The following is a 17,128-nucleotide window of genomic DNA, read 5'->3' on the forward strand; positions in this document are numbered from 1 at the left end:
CTCTTAAGAGACTTGACTTGTAAATAGTTATTCATGTAAATAATTGGGATGTTGTGAAGCTTGTCAATTGTACTTTCAAGTAAAGGGGGAGGGATGTGGTAAAATGGAATGCTATGTACCGTTAAGAGAATGTAGTTAATTGACCACTTGACTGTATCAACCTATCGCTATACAGCGTGGGCTACTTTGGTAACTGTAAGCCTAGAGCTGGAGGTGATTGAAGAAGCACACATGGTGTTAGTGCTCTGTTCTTAGTTTCAATAAACCACCAGTGTTTGTTCAGTTAACCGGTCTCTCTTGCTGCATTGTTTCAAGCACCAATTAGTATCAAGGCCACAGCTCACGTTCGCTGGGCAAAGCGAACCTGATAACCAAAAACATAAAATGTAGCTTCCCAGTGTGCCAACACGGGTCACTTTCACTGCAGTAGTGTAAAATGACTGATTGTGAATCGGCAGCCTTTAAAATTAGTTGACATAAAAATCAGGAGAGATGCTGACCTTTTATCACATATTTTACAATATAGCACAAAAAATTACTCTTTTAGCTTTTATAATGAAATATGGGACAGAGATCTATTGATTAAGTAACTAAAGAATCTATATTTGTAGAGTGCTTTTCCAAATTGCTTCACATCCAATGAAGTTCTTGAAGTGTATTCATGATTCTGTAGGTAAATACAACAGCCAGTTTGCATACAAAAATCTCTGACAAATAGCAAATGAGATAACTAATGAGTTAATCTACTTTGATGATGTTGGTTAAAAGATTAATATTGGCTAAAACTTTAGTAGAACTCCATCCTCATCTTAAAACAGTGCATGGGGTTTTTTACATCCACCTGAATAGTGGGCTGATCTTTGACTTAAGATATCATCTGAAAGTCAATATTGGACTGAAATGTCAGGCTAGATTATGTATTTGTGTCCTGGAGTGGGGCTTGATCAAAAAGCAAGAGTTGAACTCAACTGACTTTTAACAGGAACACATTATAGAAATAATCCAAGATAGTTTGACAGTGATTACATCTGTGAATACTCCTTAACAAAATAAGGGATTTTTTGGTTTTACAGTGTATATTTTTAATAACATATTCTTGCCTTGGAATGGCTGGTCTTTATTTCAATGCTGCAGTTTTCTTTAAAAGAAAGGGACCCCTCCAGTCTCCCTGTCCTCCTCTAAAGGTGTTGACCCATGTTGGGATATACTGTTACATTTGGCAGCCACTTTCTGGTACATTACTGAAGTGACCATGCTTTGTGTCTGAACCTGGATTGCAAACATACCAATCATACGACACGGATTGGTAAAACGATAATGTGTGTTTTTTATTTGAAGATAAGACTATATATAGACAATGATAATTGGGAGGCTGAGCATGCACATCTGACTTCTACAAGTTGCTGCTGTATACTAAGGCCAGAGTCGTGGGGCTCCTATATCACGTCCTGTCTTGGTGGTATTATTGACAGCAGTTTAAAATATGCCCTCTTAAAGGTACATCATATCATAAGATCCCCCTTTTCTCTAAACTAGAGTTTATCCTCAGGGACTCAAAATATTTACGTGACAGCAAAGAAAAATAACATTGTGTCTGAATAAACCATTATACAAAGCAATAAATTTACAAGTCCCAGAAATGTACAGCAATTTGCTTATTCACCCAGACTTGATTATGGTGATCTTGGAAGGTGCTATGTGTTTTATGAACACCGGTTAGGAGTGCTGTCTGTGTTGGTGTTGCATCTAGACTGTGTTCTATCTGCAATAGGATTAGGTGATGTTTCTGGGTATGGTATTCTGATTTGGTATCCATTTCATTGCATTGTCATACCATTTGGTGTACACACTTGATACCATCTTAGTTCTCGGCATATGCTGATGATTTCTGCTAGATTCCATGTACCATCTGTTGGGTGTTGTACTCAAACTTTTTTTCTGACATTCAGGTTGGGTAATTCGTTACCCACATGCCAGCTGTGGGCATCTTTCATCTTCCCTGTTACTCGAACAAGGCATCACATACTCCTGGGAGTGTCGATGAGTGATGATTGGGGAAGGTTGTCCGCACTTGTTTGCTGAATAGTGATTCTACAGATGAGGGAAAAGTAGCTTTTAGCAGTGTCACTCTAAGATGCAACATGACTACATGTGGATCATATTTTGTTTGATAGTACTGCATGATTAAGGATTTTACAATTTGAGCCATACAATCTGGCATTCCGTTGGATCTGGGGCAATGCGATGATGAAGTGGAATGTATGGTTGACTCCCTACTTCTCACACATCACCTTAAAGGGTCATCCAGCATATTGCTGTCCATTGTCAGTTCCCCGAATAGACTGAAGATCGAAGTTAAATGTGTCTGCAATGGTTGCACTAGGTGGCCAGGATTTTCTGGCCCTGTCATGGTGGGACCCGCCATGGGAGATTTGGCGGCCCAGCCAAAAGCTCATTGACGTTCGGTGGGACCAGATGATCCTGACGGCAGGCGGGGTCGGAAAATTGTGCCCGATGTATTTTGTGTAATTGATGGATAATGGGAAATTTAGAAAGTAATCCTTCACAACCAAGAAGTCATCTCCATGGACACTGATGAGGTCAGTGTGAGTCTAGTCCATGGATGTATGGGAACCTCGTGAGGCAATAATGGTTAATTCTGGTTCCTAGGCATTAAGGTTTGACATTCTCCGCATTTCCTCACAGCCCTTTTGATCTCTTGGTGAAATCCTGGCCAATATGCCACCTCTCTGGCCAATCTCCTAGTTTGAACAATTCCCATGTGTGCCTGCTGCAACTGTTGGAGGATATCAGGTTGCATGGACCCTGCAATAATGACTTGCTTTCCCTTAAAGATGACTCTTTGAGATTTTCCGAGTTTATCTCTATAGGACCAAAATGGTCTTGCAGCCTCTGGAACAACTTGGAAGGACTCTGGTCATCTGCCAATCACTGTCTTCCATGGTTGCTGTGTTACAGGATCATTGCAAATTTCCTGCTACAATGCTTGGTAATTAGATTCACCAAAATGCATAAGGTCAACTACAAAACATTTCTATTTCAATGTCTACAAAACCTACTTGCAGATCTAGCGAAGTGTCTGAAGTTTTTGACGGGTTAGGTAGATGCCTTGAGAGTGTGGGATGTGTCTGTGAAATTATCCAGCTGCTAGTGTATGTCAAAATCATAGCCCTGTATTTTGACCAGTAGGCGCTATAATCTTGGTGGTGCACAAGTTAGGGGTTTTTGCCAGATCATTTTATGCAGCTTACGGTCAGTTTTCACGACAAACCTCTTTCCAAACAAGTAAGTGTGGAACTGCTGGATGCTGAATACCAGTGCTAAAGTTTCTCATTCTTTATTTAAATAATCAGCGTGGGCAGTGAAAAGACTCTTGGAGGCAAAAGCAGTAGACTTCCCTTTCTGGAGAAGGCATGCTCCAAGTCCTTTTTGGGATGCATCAACCTCAAGAGTAGTTTCCTCAGTCAGGTTGTAAAACTGAAGAGTTGATAGTCCTTGAGTTAAAGGATGACCAAAATATTGATGAAGAGAGAAAAATAGGATATGAATGTTAATTAGCAAATTAATGTAAACATTTTTATAAGTATATAGAGTAAGAGATAAGTGAAAGTAAACATAGATCCCTTACAGGCAGAGATAGGGGAAATTGTAATGAGGAATAAGGAAATGGCAGAGACATTGAACAAATGCTATGTATCTGTCTTCATTGTAGAAGACAAAGAATACATCACAGAAACAGTGGGGAACAAAAGGTCAAGTGGAAATGAGGATTGCAGGAATTTTATGAGTAAAGGAATAGTGCTAGGCAAATTAATGGGATTTAAAGTTGAAAAAGCCCCTAGACCTGGTGCCCTATATCCTAGAGTTTTAAAAGAGGTGGCTACAAAGATAGTGGATGCATTAGTTTTGATCTTCTAGAAATCCCTAGATACTATGGTTCAATGATTGGAAGGTAGCAAATGTAACCCTATTATTATTCAAGAAAGGAGGGAGAGCACAAAGAGGGACCTATAGATCAATTAGCCTGATGTCAATTGTAGGGAAAATGCTGGAATCTATTTTTGCAGTGTGGTAAGTATGCTTAGAAAATAACAACATGATTGGGAAGAGTCTCCATGGATTTATGAAAGGGAAATCATGTTTGACAAATCTACTAGTTTTTTTGTGGTCGTGATGAATAGTGTAAATAAAGGGGAACCAGTGGATGTAATGTATTTGGATCTTCAAAAATCATTTGATAGGGTGTCATACAAAAGGCTATTAGATTAGAGGTCATGGGTTATATTAACATGGATTGAGAATTGGGTTAATGGATAGGAAGCAAAGTGTAGGAATAAACAGATTACTTTTGAGCTTCAGGCTATAATTGGTGGGGTACCACAAGGATCAGTACTTGGGTCTCAGCTATTTACAATATTTTTATCAATGATTTTGATGAGGGACAGAATATAATGTGTCCAAGTTTGCTGTTGATACAATGTCAGTAAATGGTGAGGAGGATGCAAAAGAAGCTGTAAATGTGCAAAGACAGGTTGAATGAATGGGTAAGAACATCGCACATGGAATACAATATGAAGAAGTGTGAAGTTATCCACTTTGATAGGAAAAATAGAGAAGTAGAATATTTTTTAAATGTTGAGAAGCTGGGGAATGGTATTCAGGAGGAAAACTGGGTGTCATTGTATATGAGTCACAGAAAGTTAACATACAGGACAGCAAGCAATTAGGAAAACATTTGGTGTGTTAGCTTTTATGGCAAAGGGGTTAGAGTATATTAGTGAAGAGCTCTTATTGCAATTCTCTTGGTGAGACTGCAGCTGGAGTAATACATATAGTTTCGGCCTCCTTACCAAAGGAAGGATATGCTTGCCTTGGAGGGAGTGAAGATTTACTAGGATGATTGCTGGGATGAGGGGATTGTCCAAACAGAGATTGAATACAATTGGGCAATGTTCCTTGGAATTTAGAAGAATGAGAGATGACCTCACTTAACTATATCGAACTTTTAAAGGCTTGTTAGGGTAGATGCTGGAAGGATGTCTCCCCTGACTCCGAAGCCTAGAACTAGGAGTCACAATCTCAGAATAAGAGGTTGGCCATTTAGGACTGAGATGAGGAGAAAACTTTTCACTCAAAGGATCTTTGAAATTCTCTATCCAAGTAGGCAGTGGGTGCTCAATCATTGAACATATTCAAGACAGAGGCCAATAGGTTAGTGCAGGAAGGTGGATTTGAAGTCCAATTTTTGCCATGATAGTATTAAATAATAGGGCAGGCTTGAATGGCTGAATAGCCTACTACCTGTACTATTTCTTATGCTCTTATAAGCTAAATTAAATGGCTTCATAATGAAGCAAAGCAAAGTTGGAAACTGATAATACACAGGTGCCTTTGGTACAAGAAAATGCAATAGGCTTTATAAATTGAGGTTTTTTTTTCTAATTTCAGCTCAGAAATCATCTCATGCATACATCACACATATGGCACCTTTAAATTTGCCTGTCCTTTTAATCTTTGTGTTAGCGACATAAACATAACAAAGAGATGTGCTCTGGTTTATATGGCCAGATTTTACTCCCAAAATAACGTTGAGGCTAATGACGCTCACTGTTATTAGGTGCAAATGGTATAGCAACTTCTGGCTAGGGCGGATGCACAGTTAATTGCATATACCCGACAGTTGCTGCCCTATTTGCAGCATTCTGCTATTAGCTTTGTGAAAATTGCACTTCCCTGAGTGCTTCACCATTGAAATGAATTGAATGTGATGAAGTTGCTGCATTTATGCATTAGCTACGATCTAAACTCACCACAATAACTTTGTAATTTCAATCTAAGAACCCGTTTAACAATGTGATGTGTTAATTACTGCCAGTCAATCTTTCTAGCACAGAAAATTAACTATTACAAGTGTGGAATCGCATTCCTTCTGGTAGTAATTGTTGGAGATTTTAAATATGGGAAATTTAATTTTTTAAAGATTTTTTTAACTTTTTATCTTTTTCCTCTCTTAATCCAAACCTTCTATTGCGTTCTGTACCTGTTTTGATACTGAGTTCACACACTCTAAATTTATTCTCCCTTCTCAGTACTTGTGCTTTTAAGTTCACAATCCTTTGATCTGATAGGTTAAAGGAAATACACAGCTAATTGCCCTGCTCGCTCAGGTCCTAGACCCCGACCATTAGGCAGTTGCCATTAGATGTCCTGCTACAGCAAAATCTAGAGGTGTCAGCTGTGGCTTAGTTCATAGCACCCTCACCTTTGAATCAGAAGGTTGTGGGTTCATGTCCCACTCCCGGAAACCAAGAACTGTGAATGTACTTGAAAGATTTACATGCGATCTGTTGATAACTCGAAAGAGTTGCAGCAAAATCTCGCCTATGTGTTAGCAATTGGAGATTGGAGAAAGGGCAGAAAAATGGAAGGAGAGAAAAACTAATCCACAAATAGATGCATAGGCTGCATCTTACCTATGTCGGGTAGGCTGGGGAGCGGGTGGGGGCTGGTGCAGAGCCGATCACCGCCCACACACCGCCATTTTATGTGGGCGGGCCAATTAAGGCCCGTCCAGCATAACGCGCTGCCGGTAGCGCTCAGCACTACCTGTGTGAGCGGGGGTAGGAGGGAGAGCTGGGGCCTGCGCTCTTTCGCCCATGTGCGTGAAAGGGCATAGCAATCTCCCTGAGGCATGGAGCTGACTCAGGGAGATTGAAGGGCAATAAATGTTTTTTAAAATTCAAGTAAAAAATTATTTAAACATGTCCCCTCATGTGACTGTGTCACATGAGCTGGGACATGTTGTCAAATTCACCAAATTTATTTATTAATTTTATAAAACCTTCTGGAAACTTCATCCCACCCATGGATGAGGTTTCCTGGAAAACGTGAAGGCCGTTTGGGCCGTTCGCCTGGCCGCCAACCTTAAGGTTGGACGGGCAGCATTGTTAATAATGTTAATGATGTTCTTAATGGCCTTAATAGGTATTTGACAGTTCGGCACGCTACCGCCGAACGCAATATCGGAATGACGCGCAATGACGTCGGGACGCATGCCTGACATCATCTTGCGTCATTTTGTGCATCAGCGTGTCGGGCCCGCCTCTGCATGCTGACAGTAATATTCTGGCCCATGTGATTTTCTCAAATGTTATCCCTGGGATAACTGCTCTCCCTCACCCCACCACTTATCAATCTCTATTCCCCATGAATGTAGGTTTGTGGGATCACCACATTGAGTATTAAAAAATAACTTAAAATGACAAAGGTAATGTTGTCCAATGCCATGCATGTAAACAGCTATGGCCTGGATTTTTGCCACAAGAGAGCTCATTAGTCCCACCCCCGAACATGGCCCCTCAATTTTCGTGGGGGCATGAATGGAGTTGGTTTGTGTTTCACATATGAGCGATTCACGGAGGCAGCTGGCCATTTAAATCATCAGTTGCCACTACTGATGCCAGATTTTTGTATCCTGTGAATGTGAAACCCGAAAGTGTGCACAGTAGACCTTGACAGAACAGGTTTGAACTTTGTGGATTCATTTGGATAGCCAGAATACCCCTTTGGAGAGGTAAGGTACCTATTTGGATATGGTCCCAGGACGCCTTTGAGGCAGGTCAGGTGCCTTCAAAATTGTTAAAAGTAGGCAGAAATGAATGTAAAAAAGTGCATAACCTCATTAACTGTCAAGCTCAATGGAATTGTCAACAGTCCTGTTAAAATAAAGTGTCAAAACTGTCGAAAGCAAATGTCAAGAAGACCTGTCAAAAGAGTCAGTAGGACCTATCAAGGAGACCTGTTCAAAATCAACTGTCAAAACTTTCCAGAGGACCTGTCAAGTGGACCTCCAAAAGTGTCAAGAGAAACTGTCAAATGCACCTGTAAAAGGGAGCTGTCATACGAACAGGTAGCAGGAGTAGGCCATTCGGCACCTTAAGCCTGCTCCACCATTTAATAAAATCATGGCTGATCTGATAGTAACCTCAAATCTGCATCCCACCTACCCCCGATTACCTATCACCCCCTTGATTACCAAGAATGTATCCCCCTCTGCCTTAAAAATATTCCAACACTCTGCTTCTACCACCTTTTCAGGAAGAGAGTTTCAAAGACTCACGACCCTCTGAGAGAAAAATTTCGCTTAATCTCCGTTTTAAATGGGCAATCCCTTTTTTAAACAGTGACCCCTAGTTCTACTTTCTTCCTCATGAGGAAACATCCTCTCCAAATCCACCCTTTCAAGACCCCTCAGGATCTTATGTGTTTCAATCAAATTGCCTCTTACTCTTCTAAACCCCAGCAGATATAAGCCTAGCCTGTCCAATCTTCCTTCATAAGACAGCCCGCCCATTCCAGTTATTAGTCTGGAAACCTTCTCTGAATTGCGTCGTATGCATTTATATCCTTCCTTAAATAAGGTGACCAATACTGTACACATTACTCCAGATGTGGTCTCACTAGTGCTTTGTATAACTGAAATATAATCTCCCTACTTTTGTACTCATTTCCCCTTGCAATAGATGATAACATTCTATTAGCTTTCCTAATTACTTGCTGTACCTGCATACTAGCCTTTTGCGATTCATGCACTAAGGCACCCAGATCCTTCTGCATCTCAGAGCTCTGAAATCTCTCACCATTTAGATAACATGCTTCTCTTTTATTCTTTCTGCCAAAATGGACAATTTCGCATTTTCCTGCATTATACTCCATTTGCCAGATCCTTGCCTACTCAATTAACCTATTTATGTCTTTTTGTAGCCTCCTTAAATCCTCTCCACAACTTACTTTCCTACCTATCTTTGTGTCATCAGCAAATTTGGCAACCATCCCATCCATCCTTTCATCCAAGTCATTTATATAAATTGTAAACAGTTGAGGTCCCAGCACTGACCCCTGTGGCACACAACTCATTATATCTTGCCAACCTAAAAAAAAGACCCATTTATGCCTACTCTCTGCTTCCTGTTTGCCAGCCAATCTTCTATCCATGCCAATATGTTACTCCCATACCATGAACTTTTATTTTCCTTAATAGCCTTTGATCTCGCACTTTATCAAATGCTTTCTGAAAATCTAAGTACAGTACATCCACTGGCAGCACATGTTACTCCCTCAAAGAACTCCAATAAGTTGGTTAAACATGATTTCCCTTTCACAAAACCATGTTGACTCTGCCTGATTACCTTAAACTTATCCAAGTGCCATGCTATAGCTTCTTTAATAATAGCTTCTAACATTTTCCTCTATGACAGATGTTAAGTGAACTGGCCTGTGGTTTCCCGCTTTCTGCCTCCTTCCCCTTTTGAATAATGGAGTTGCATTTGCTATCTTCCAATCTAATCGGACCTTCCCTGAATCTAGGGAGTTTCAGAAAATTAAAACCAATGCATCAACTATCTCACTAGCCACTTCTTTTAAGACCCTAGGATGAAGTCCATCAGGACCCAGGCACTTGTTAGCCCGCAGCTCCAACAATTTACTCAGTACCACTTCTCTGGTGATTGTAATTTTCCTGAGTTTTTCCCTACCTTCCATTTCCTGATTTATAGCTGCTTCTGGCATGTTTCTTGTATGCTCTATAGTGAAAACTGATGCAAAATACCTGTTTAATTCGTCTGCCATTTCCTCGTTTTCCAGCATCAATTCTCCAGGCTTACTTTCCATGGGACCAACACTCACTGTGTTAACTAATTTCTTTTTAAAATATTTATAGAAACTCTTACTATCTATTTTTATACTTCTGGCTAGCTTTCTCTCATACTGTAATTTTTCCTTCCTTATTAATCATTTTGTCATCCTTTGCTGTTCTTTATATTCTGTCCAATCTCTGACCTTCCACCTATCTTTGCACAGTTATATACTTTTTCTTTAAGTTTGATACTATCTTTAACCTTTCTAATTAACTACAGATGGTGTGCCCATCCCTTAGACTTTTTCTTACTCATTGGAATGTATCTATTCTGTGTATTCTGAAATATCCCCTTTAATGTTTGCCACTACATCTCTATTGACCTATCCCTTAACATAATTTGTCAAATCACTTTAGCCAGTTTTGGTTTCATGCCTTTACAATTGCCCTTATTTAAGTTTAAAACCATAGTCTCGGAATCTCTCCCTCAAACTGAATGTAAATTTCAATCATATTATGATTGCTGCTACCTAGGAGCACCTTCACAATGAGGTCAATAATTAATCCCATCTTATTGCACAATACCAGGTCTATTACAGCCTGCTCTCTGGTTGGCTCCAGAACATGCTGTTCTTAGAAACAATCCCGGAAACATTCTATGAACTCATCTAGACTACCTTTGCCCATCTGACTTTTCCAGTCTAGATGTAGATTAAAATCTCCCATGATTATCACTGTGACTTTTTGACAAGCTCCCTTTATTTATCCCTTTATGCTCCATTTTACCATGTGATTACTATTATGGGGCCTGTGCACAACTCATACAAGTGAAGACTTGCCTTTATCATTTCACATCTCCACCCAAACCATTTCCACATTCTGGTTTCCTGAATTTAGGTCATCCATCTCTATTGTGCTAATACCATCATTAACTGACAGAGCCACCCTTCCACTTTTTTCCTCATTTCCTGTCCTTCCTAAATGTCCCATTACCCTCTAATATTCAGGTCCCAATCCATGTCGCCCTGCAGCCATGTCTCTGTAATGGCTATCAAATCATAATTATTTATTTCTATGTGAACTCTCAGTTCAAATGTTTTGCTTCCAATGCTTTGTACATTCAAATACAGAACCTTTAGTTTTATCCTTTTGCTCTTTTTATAACCTTTAGTCTGTCCTGTTGATATATTGCTGGATTTATCCTCTTCCTGTCATGGTCTGTTTTTCATTTCCAGGAATAATACTTTTTCCTTTTGCCTTTTCTCTACTCTTTGATTTACCACATCTTCCCAAATTTGTACATCTTGCCCCCACTACTTAGGTTTAAACCCTCTCTGCTTCCCTAGTTATGTGGCTCGAAAGAAAACCAGTCCCAGCATGGTTCAGGTTAGACTGTCCCAACGGTACTGATCCCACTTTCCCCAGTGTTGGTGCCAGTGCTCCATGAACCAGAACCTGCTTCTCCCACACCAGGCTTTGAGCCACACATTCACCTCCTAATCTTATTTGCCCTTACCAATTTGCACATGGCTCAGGTAATAATCCAGAGATTATCACCTTTGAGGTTCTGCTTCTTAACTTGGTGCCAAGTTCCTCAACCTGAATAAGCAAAACCTTTGTCCTGCCTATGTCATTCGTACCAACATGGACCACGATGACTGGGTCATCCCCTTCCCACTGCAAGTTCCTCTCCACCCCTGAGCAGGTGTCCCGAACCCTGGCAACGGGCAAGTGATATAGCTGTCTGGACCCCCGCTCTTTGCTGTATAGAACGGTGTCAATCCCTCTGCCTATACTGTCCCTTACTACCAGTACATTCCTTGTAACTCCCCCTGCTTAAATGGCTTCCTGTACCATGGTGCCATAGCTAGTTAGCTCATCTACCCTGCAGGCCCACTCTCATCCAAACAAGCTGAAGAAACCTCAAACCTTCTGGACAATTGCAAGGGCTGAAGCTTCTGCACTCCTTACCTGCCTCAAGAATCTACCCTAAGGGTGTGACCTCCTCCTGGAATAAAGTATCCAGGTAACTTTCCAAAGACTCACAACCCTCTGAGTGAGAAGATTTTGCCCCATTTCTGTTGTAAATGGGCGACCCCTTATTTTTAAACAGTGACCCCTAATTCTAGGTTCTTTCACAAGATGCCAAGAAGAACTGATTTTCTGTTTGAAGAGATGGGACTTGGGGAGGCTTAAGTACCCAGGAGTCACTGGAATGGGCCTTTCCGCTGGAAGTCGGTTTGGGGATATTCAGAAGACTGAGTGAAGTGACTTTCAAAGGACACTGGAAGACTCACCCTGATATGGCAGGGATAACTGGAATGCCAGTTTGGAACTGAATCTACAAGGCTACATATCTACTGGGAATGTGGCGTAATATATTTTTGATTGTGTTAGTTAATGAGAAGTACCTCTTCCATAGTTTGATGTATTAGTTGCTTATGAAGTAATGTTTAGTTTGAGTTAATTTTGTTTGTTTGTTACAGTAGAAGTCTTAAAATGTGAAATCTTGTGTGATTTTTTTGCCATCAGTCTCTGGGAAATTCATATCTCTTTTTAAAGTTATCTGTCTCTACTGAGATCATAACACCCTCCAAACTGACCTTAGGTGCTCAGCTAGCAGGAGACAGGCCAATTTGCTGTCCTCCTGTGACCAACAAGTTGCCTGTGGGGCCATGGTTGGTGTCCAATGATTGCCAGTAATGAGCTGGGAAACCAGTTTGGCATTATAATAACCGAAAATGCTGGAAAAACTCAGCAGGTCTGACAGCATCCGTGGAGAGAGAAACAGAGATAATGTTTTGAGTCTGTATGGCCCTTCTTGAGAACTCTGTGTTATCAATTTGGTGTTATCCTGTGCTGGCCTCATCAGGCAGCTGTGTTGCAGTCAATTACACCCAAATTCAGGTATGATCCAATTTATAGAACTCTGACTGTCAACTTCTAGTACCCACTCACAAAATATACTAATATTTTACAGCCCTCACTGTATGAAAGTGCCATGTATTCTAACCTGTAAAATTCCATAACCTAAGGCAGCATGTGAACTCAATAGATGCTGTTCACTACATTCATGGGTTGCTAGGTGGCCAATCATGTAACTTTGTTTAGTTTATAACTATCAAAAGGTTGAGGTCACAATCACTTGTGAATCCTTGTATGTAAATTGACAATATAAACTGATCTTCAAGCAAACATTTAATTTTTACTGATAAATATTTACTGGACATGATTTTTGGTTAATTTAATTTAATTAGTGTCTTTAAAACCAAAGTTTACAGTGTAAGGTACTTTAAGCAGAGGAAAAATTACTATAGCACCTAGTTGATTCCCAAGCACGTATATGAAAAACATTGCTCCAGTGTCCAATGGGTCAATGTTGGTTACAAGTATTGTGTACTGAATGTGTGGTTTATTGCATTTGCATGCGGTCTCTGTCCAATGTAATCTTCTGTGTAATTATTTCCCTCCAGGATGAGGGTATCGTAAAGGAAATAGACATCAGCAACCATGTGAAGGAAGGTTTTGAAAAAGCAGATCCCTCTCAGTTTGAATTGCTTAAAGTGCTGGGTCAAGGATCCTATGGAAAAGTAAGTGAATTACTAGAATTGTTTGGTTTTCTTTCTATTAAAAAACTATACTGAAAATTAAATGGCTTAAGATATTTCCCACATAAATGTTACATACAAAAACATACCTTTTTGGCATCTGATTCAGGTTTTATTTATTTGGAATGTTGCTAATCTTCTCCACATTGAATACTCAACTATACGCCTCCTCCTCCTCCTTCAGGTACCATGCCCTTAGAAGGCATTGGCATCCATGGGCTTACATTGGATTGGTCCATGACTATCTTGACAAAGTACAGTGGTGGTTTGTCACTACCTTCTGCAGTATGGCTGACCAGGAAACTCTCCCACTTATTGGTCAAAGGCCTTCAGTTTCAATGAAAAAGTGAATTCCTGTCTTCTTACACATTAGCAGTGAGCACCTAAAAAGGAAGAAATGTGCATATTGATAGTGCCTTATTAAAATTGGCCATGCTCTCACTATCCCTGTTCTCTGGTGCTTGGCTAAAGCCACCAGCCATCTGATCTGATGGCGACAATGTCTCCATGCACTCACCATAGAAATCATTGAAACTATAGAAAAGTTACAGCACAAAAAGAGGCCATTCAGCCCATCATGTCTGCACCGGCTGAAAAAACTAGCTGCCTATTCTAATGCCATCTTCTAGCATTCGGTCCGTAGCCTTGTAGGTTATAGAACTGTGGGTGTAGATCCAGGTACCTTTTAAATGAGTTGAGGGTTTTTGCCTGAATCATCAATTTGGGCAGTGCACTCCAGACACCTACCACCCTCTGGGTGAAAATGTTTTTCCTAATATCCCCTCTAATCCTTCTATCAATCGTCTCAAATCTGTGCCTCCTGGTAATTGACCTCTCTGTTAGGGAAACAGGTCTTTCCTGTCTACCTTATCTAGGCCCCTCGTAATTTTGTACACCTCAATCAAACCACCCCTCAGCCTCCTCTGTCCTAAGAAAACAATCCTAATCTACCCAATCTCTCCTCATAGCTGCAATTTTAGAGCCCTAGCAACATTCTTGTAAATCTCCGCTGTACTGTCTCCAGAGCCATTACATCCTGCCTGTAATGTGGTGACCAGAACTGTACGCAACTCTAGTTGTGGCTTAACCAATGTCTATGCAGTTCCAGCATTATATCCCTGCTTTTATATTCTATACCTCATCCAATGAAGGAAAGCATTCCATATGTCAGTCCCTCCATTATTTCTTCTCTCACTATGCTTATTGTGTCTAATATTTCATACTCCTGCTTATTAACTAGAATGTCTGAGTCATCCCTCTCGTTAGTGAAGACAGAGACAAAGTACTCACTAACAACCCTGCCCTCATTTTCTGCATTAACATGTAAGGTACCTTGTACTTCCCTGATAGGCTCTACCCTTTCCTTAGTTATCCTCTTGCTCTTAATGTACTGATAAAACATCTTTGGGTTTTCCTTGATTTTACCTGCCAATATTTTTTCATATCCTCTCTTTGCTTTCCTGATTTCCTTTTTTACTTCACCCATGTATATTCTATACTTCATTAAGCTTTCTAATTTTTTTTTTGTGACTGTCATAAGCTTTCTTTTTCTGCTTTGTCATACCCTATATGCTTCTAGATAACCGGAGGCTCTAGATTTGGCAGTACTTGTAGAATCTCGCTTCTGAATTGTTGGTTTGTCACTGATTTCCCTTCAAGTAGCTGTAACCAGTCCACTTTCGCCAGATCACCTCTCAGCTTCGTAAAGTTTATCTTTCGCCAATTTAGAACTTTTACTCCTGTTACTCACCTTCAACTCCACTTTAGGTTTGTTGTCAATTCTGGTTGGAAATATTCCCTATGGTTTCATCACATGACCTCCCACCATGTAAAATTTCCAGCTCCAATATATTTCATGAATCACAAAGAAAAGTGTTTGAAGGTTGAGAAAAAACATCCCCCTGCCATGCTGGGTTTGAAGGCGTGAGGACTCGTTCAATCCAGTTGGTGGCCTGCGCATCAACTTCTGGTAATTGTACCAGCAATGGGGGTAGCGTTGGGTGGCCCACCTTCCATGGCCCAATTGAGGCCCTTAAGTGGACAATTAAAGCCCACTTAATGGTCTCATTCTGCCGCCACCAGGATTTAACCAATGGTGGGAGAGGACTATGCCAAGCGGCAGCCCAGTTCCCCTGGGCTCATTGGAGGGCCCCCTAAGGTTTTACCCTGGCCTTTCCAGGCCTGCTAGCTTGGCACCAGAAAAGGTCCCAACCGTACCTAAATGACCCAGTGCTGCAGACACAAAGTGCTGGAGAGCTGCTGGTCTCTAATTGTCTGGCAGCTCTCTGAGGAGGGACTTCCTATCCCTGAGGGGCAGAAATCTCGTCTCCAGTCTATTAACAGTTAATTAACTGGAGGCGTTGGGGGGCGGTGGGGTGTAGGGGGCGCACCCAGGGGTAGGGGGGCACCCAGTGGCCCGGATAATTCCACTCCATAGTTTTGAATGCCGATTTTTCTTATGAGTTGCTTGTAGCACTATCCAGGTGATTAACATTTAATTTCCAGAAACTCCAGGGTAACCCTGCGGGGTAGGCTATCCACTCCAATAACTAGGCCTATCACAGACCAAAAGACATATTGAAAATTATCCAGTGCCAAGTCTGACTTACAGAGATGAGCCCTAAAGGCATTGTGTGCTGGGCAGTACACTCACCTCAGTCAAGGAGCTGTGAGTTCAAGCATACATGAGGACTTGAGCACATAATCTCAGCTGGTAACCCAATGCAGTGTGGAGGGAGTGTTGCCGTGTTGATAATGCCACCTTTCAGATGAGTGGCTAAATTAAGCCCCACTTGCTTTCTCAGGTGGAGTAAATGGCCCATGGCACATTTGAAGAAGAACAGTGAAATCCTCCAAGTGTTCCAGATCACATTCCTTTCTCAAGGAACAATTCCAAAAGCAGATGGCTTGGTTACTTACCTAATTTGCTGTTTGTAGGACCTTACGGGGTGGAATCTTGTGTTGGTGACGGGAGTCCTGGCTCGCCAGTATTACATGCCAGTCAGGCACTTGACAGGTCACCGGTGGGCCTTTCCCCAGGATCAGGACCCGGAGCTGGAAGTCCCACATGTCAAACTCGCCATGGGGGAGGGCACAAGATTCCACTTATGGTGTACAAATTAACCATGTATGTATGGGCCATCAGTCTCTTTTGTTCCCACATTTAATTACTTCATAATTGATAAGAGCCTATCTACCCACTTTGGGGAAGGTGTTAATGCAAATTCATTTCAGGTGAGTAGTGAAGATTAATCCTAAAGTGTAGAATGTCTTTCATAAATCAACCTTTCCCACTAACAAGAATGTTACATAGGAACAGAAGTAAGCCATTCACCTATAAAGCCTGACATACCATTCAATTAGACCATGCTGATTCGTATCTGAAGTCCATTTTTGGACCTTTGCTCCATATTCCTTGATGCCCTTACCTAACAACAATCTATCAATCTCAGTTTTGAAAGCTCCAATTGTCCCAGCATTTTGTGGGAGAGAGAGTTCCAGGTTTCCACTACCTTTTGTGTAAATAAGTGCTTGCTGGAGTTGTCAGCTCTGGCTGGACATATTTTAGGAGATGTCAGTGGAAAGCCATCACAGAAAGCCGGCAGCCTGGCACAACTGGGTACTAAGGGAGTGCAAGAGAGGAAAACACGCCAACTTTAATCAGGCAAACGGGATGAATTTGCAGCCAGGTTGACTAACGATTAATGTTTACAGATAAAAAAAGCTTTACTCACTTTTAATGAACATAATGCAAGATCTGATGTCATGTTCAAAAAGGGATATTAAAAGCTGCTAAAATTGAGCAGAAAATAAAGGTTTTTTCTCTCTCTACCTCTGTTTTTAATGAAAATATCGAAGGTGAAAT

The 17,128-nt window shown here is 41.0% G+C and overlaps 1 protein-coding gene across 1 annotated transcript in view; it reads left to right on the forward strand.

Moving 5' to 3' along the window:
- Positions 1-17,128, forward strand: part of LOC144690122 (ribosomal protein S6 kinase alpha-2) — a 435,548-nt gene that overhangs the window by 179,269 nt on the left and 239,151 nt on the right. Inside the window, exon 2 of the mRNA XM_078557599.1 lies at positions 13,129-13,245. Coding sequence (XP_078413725.1) covers positions 13,129-13,245 — 117 coding nt within the window. The remainder of the gene's footprint in view (positions 1-13,128; positions 13,246-17,128) is intronic.

This window comes from Cetorhinus maximus, chromosome 14, assembly GCF_964194155.1.
Source record: "Cetorhinus maximus chromosome 14, sCetMax3.hap1.1, whole genome shotgun sequence".
NCBI lineage: Eukaryota > Metazoa > Chordata > Chondrichthyes > Lamniformes > Cetorhinidae > Cetorhinus > Cetorhinus maximus.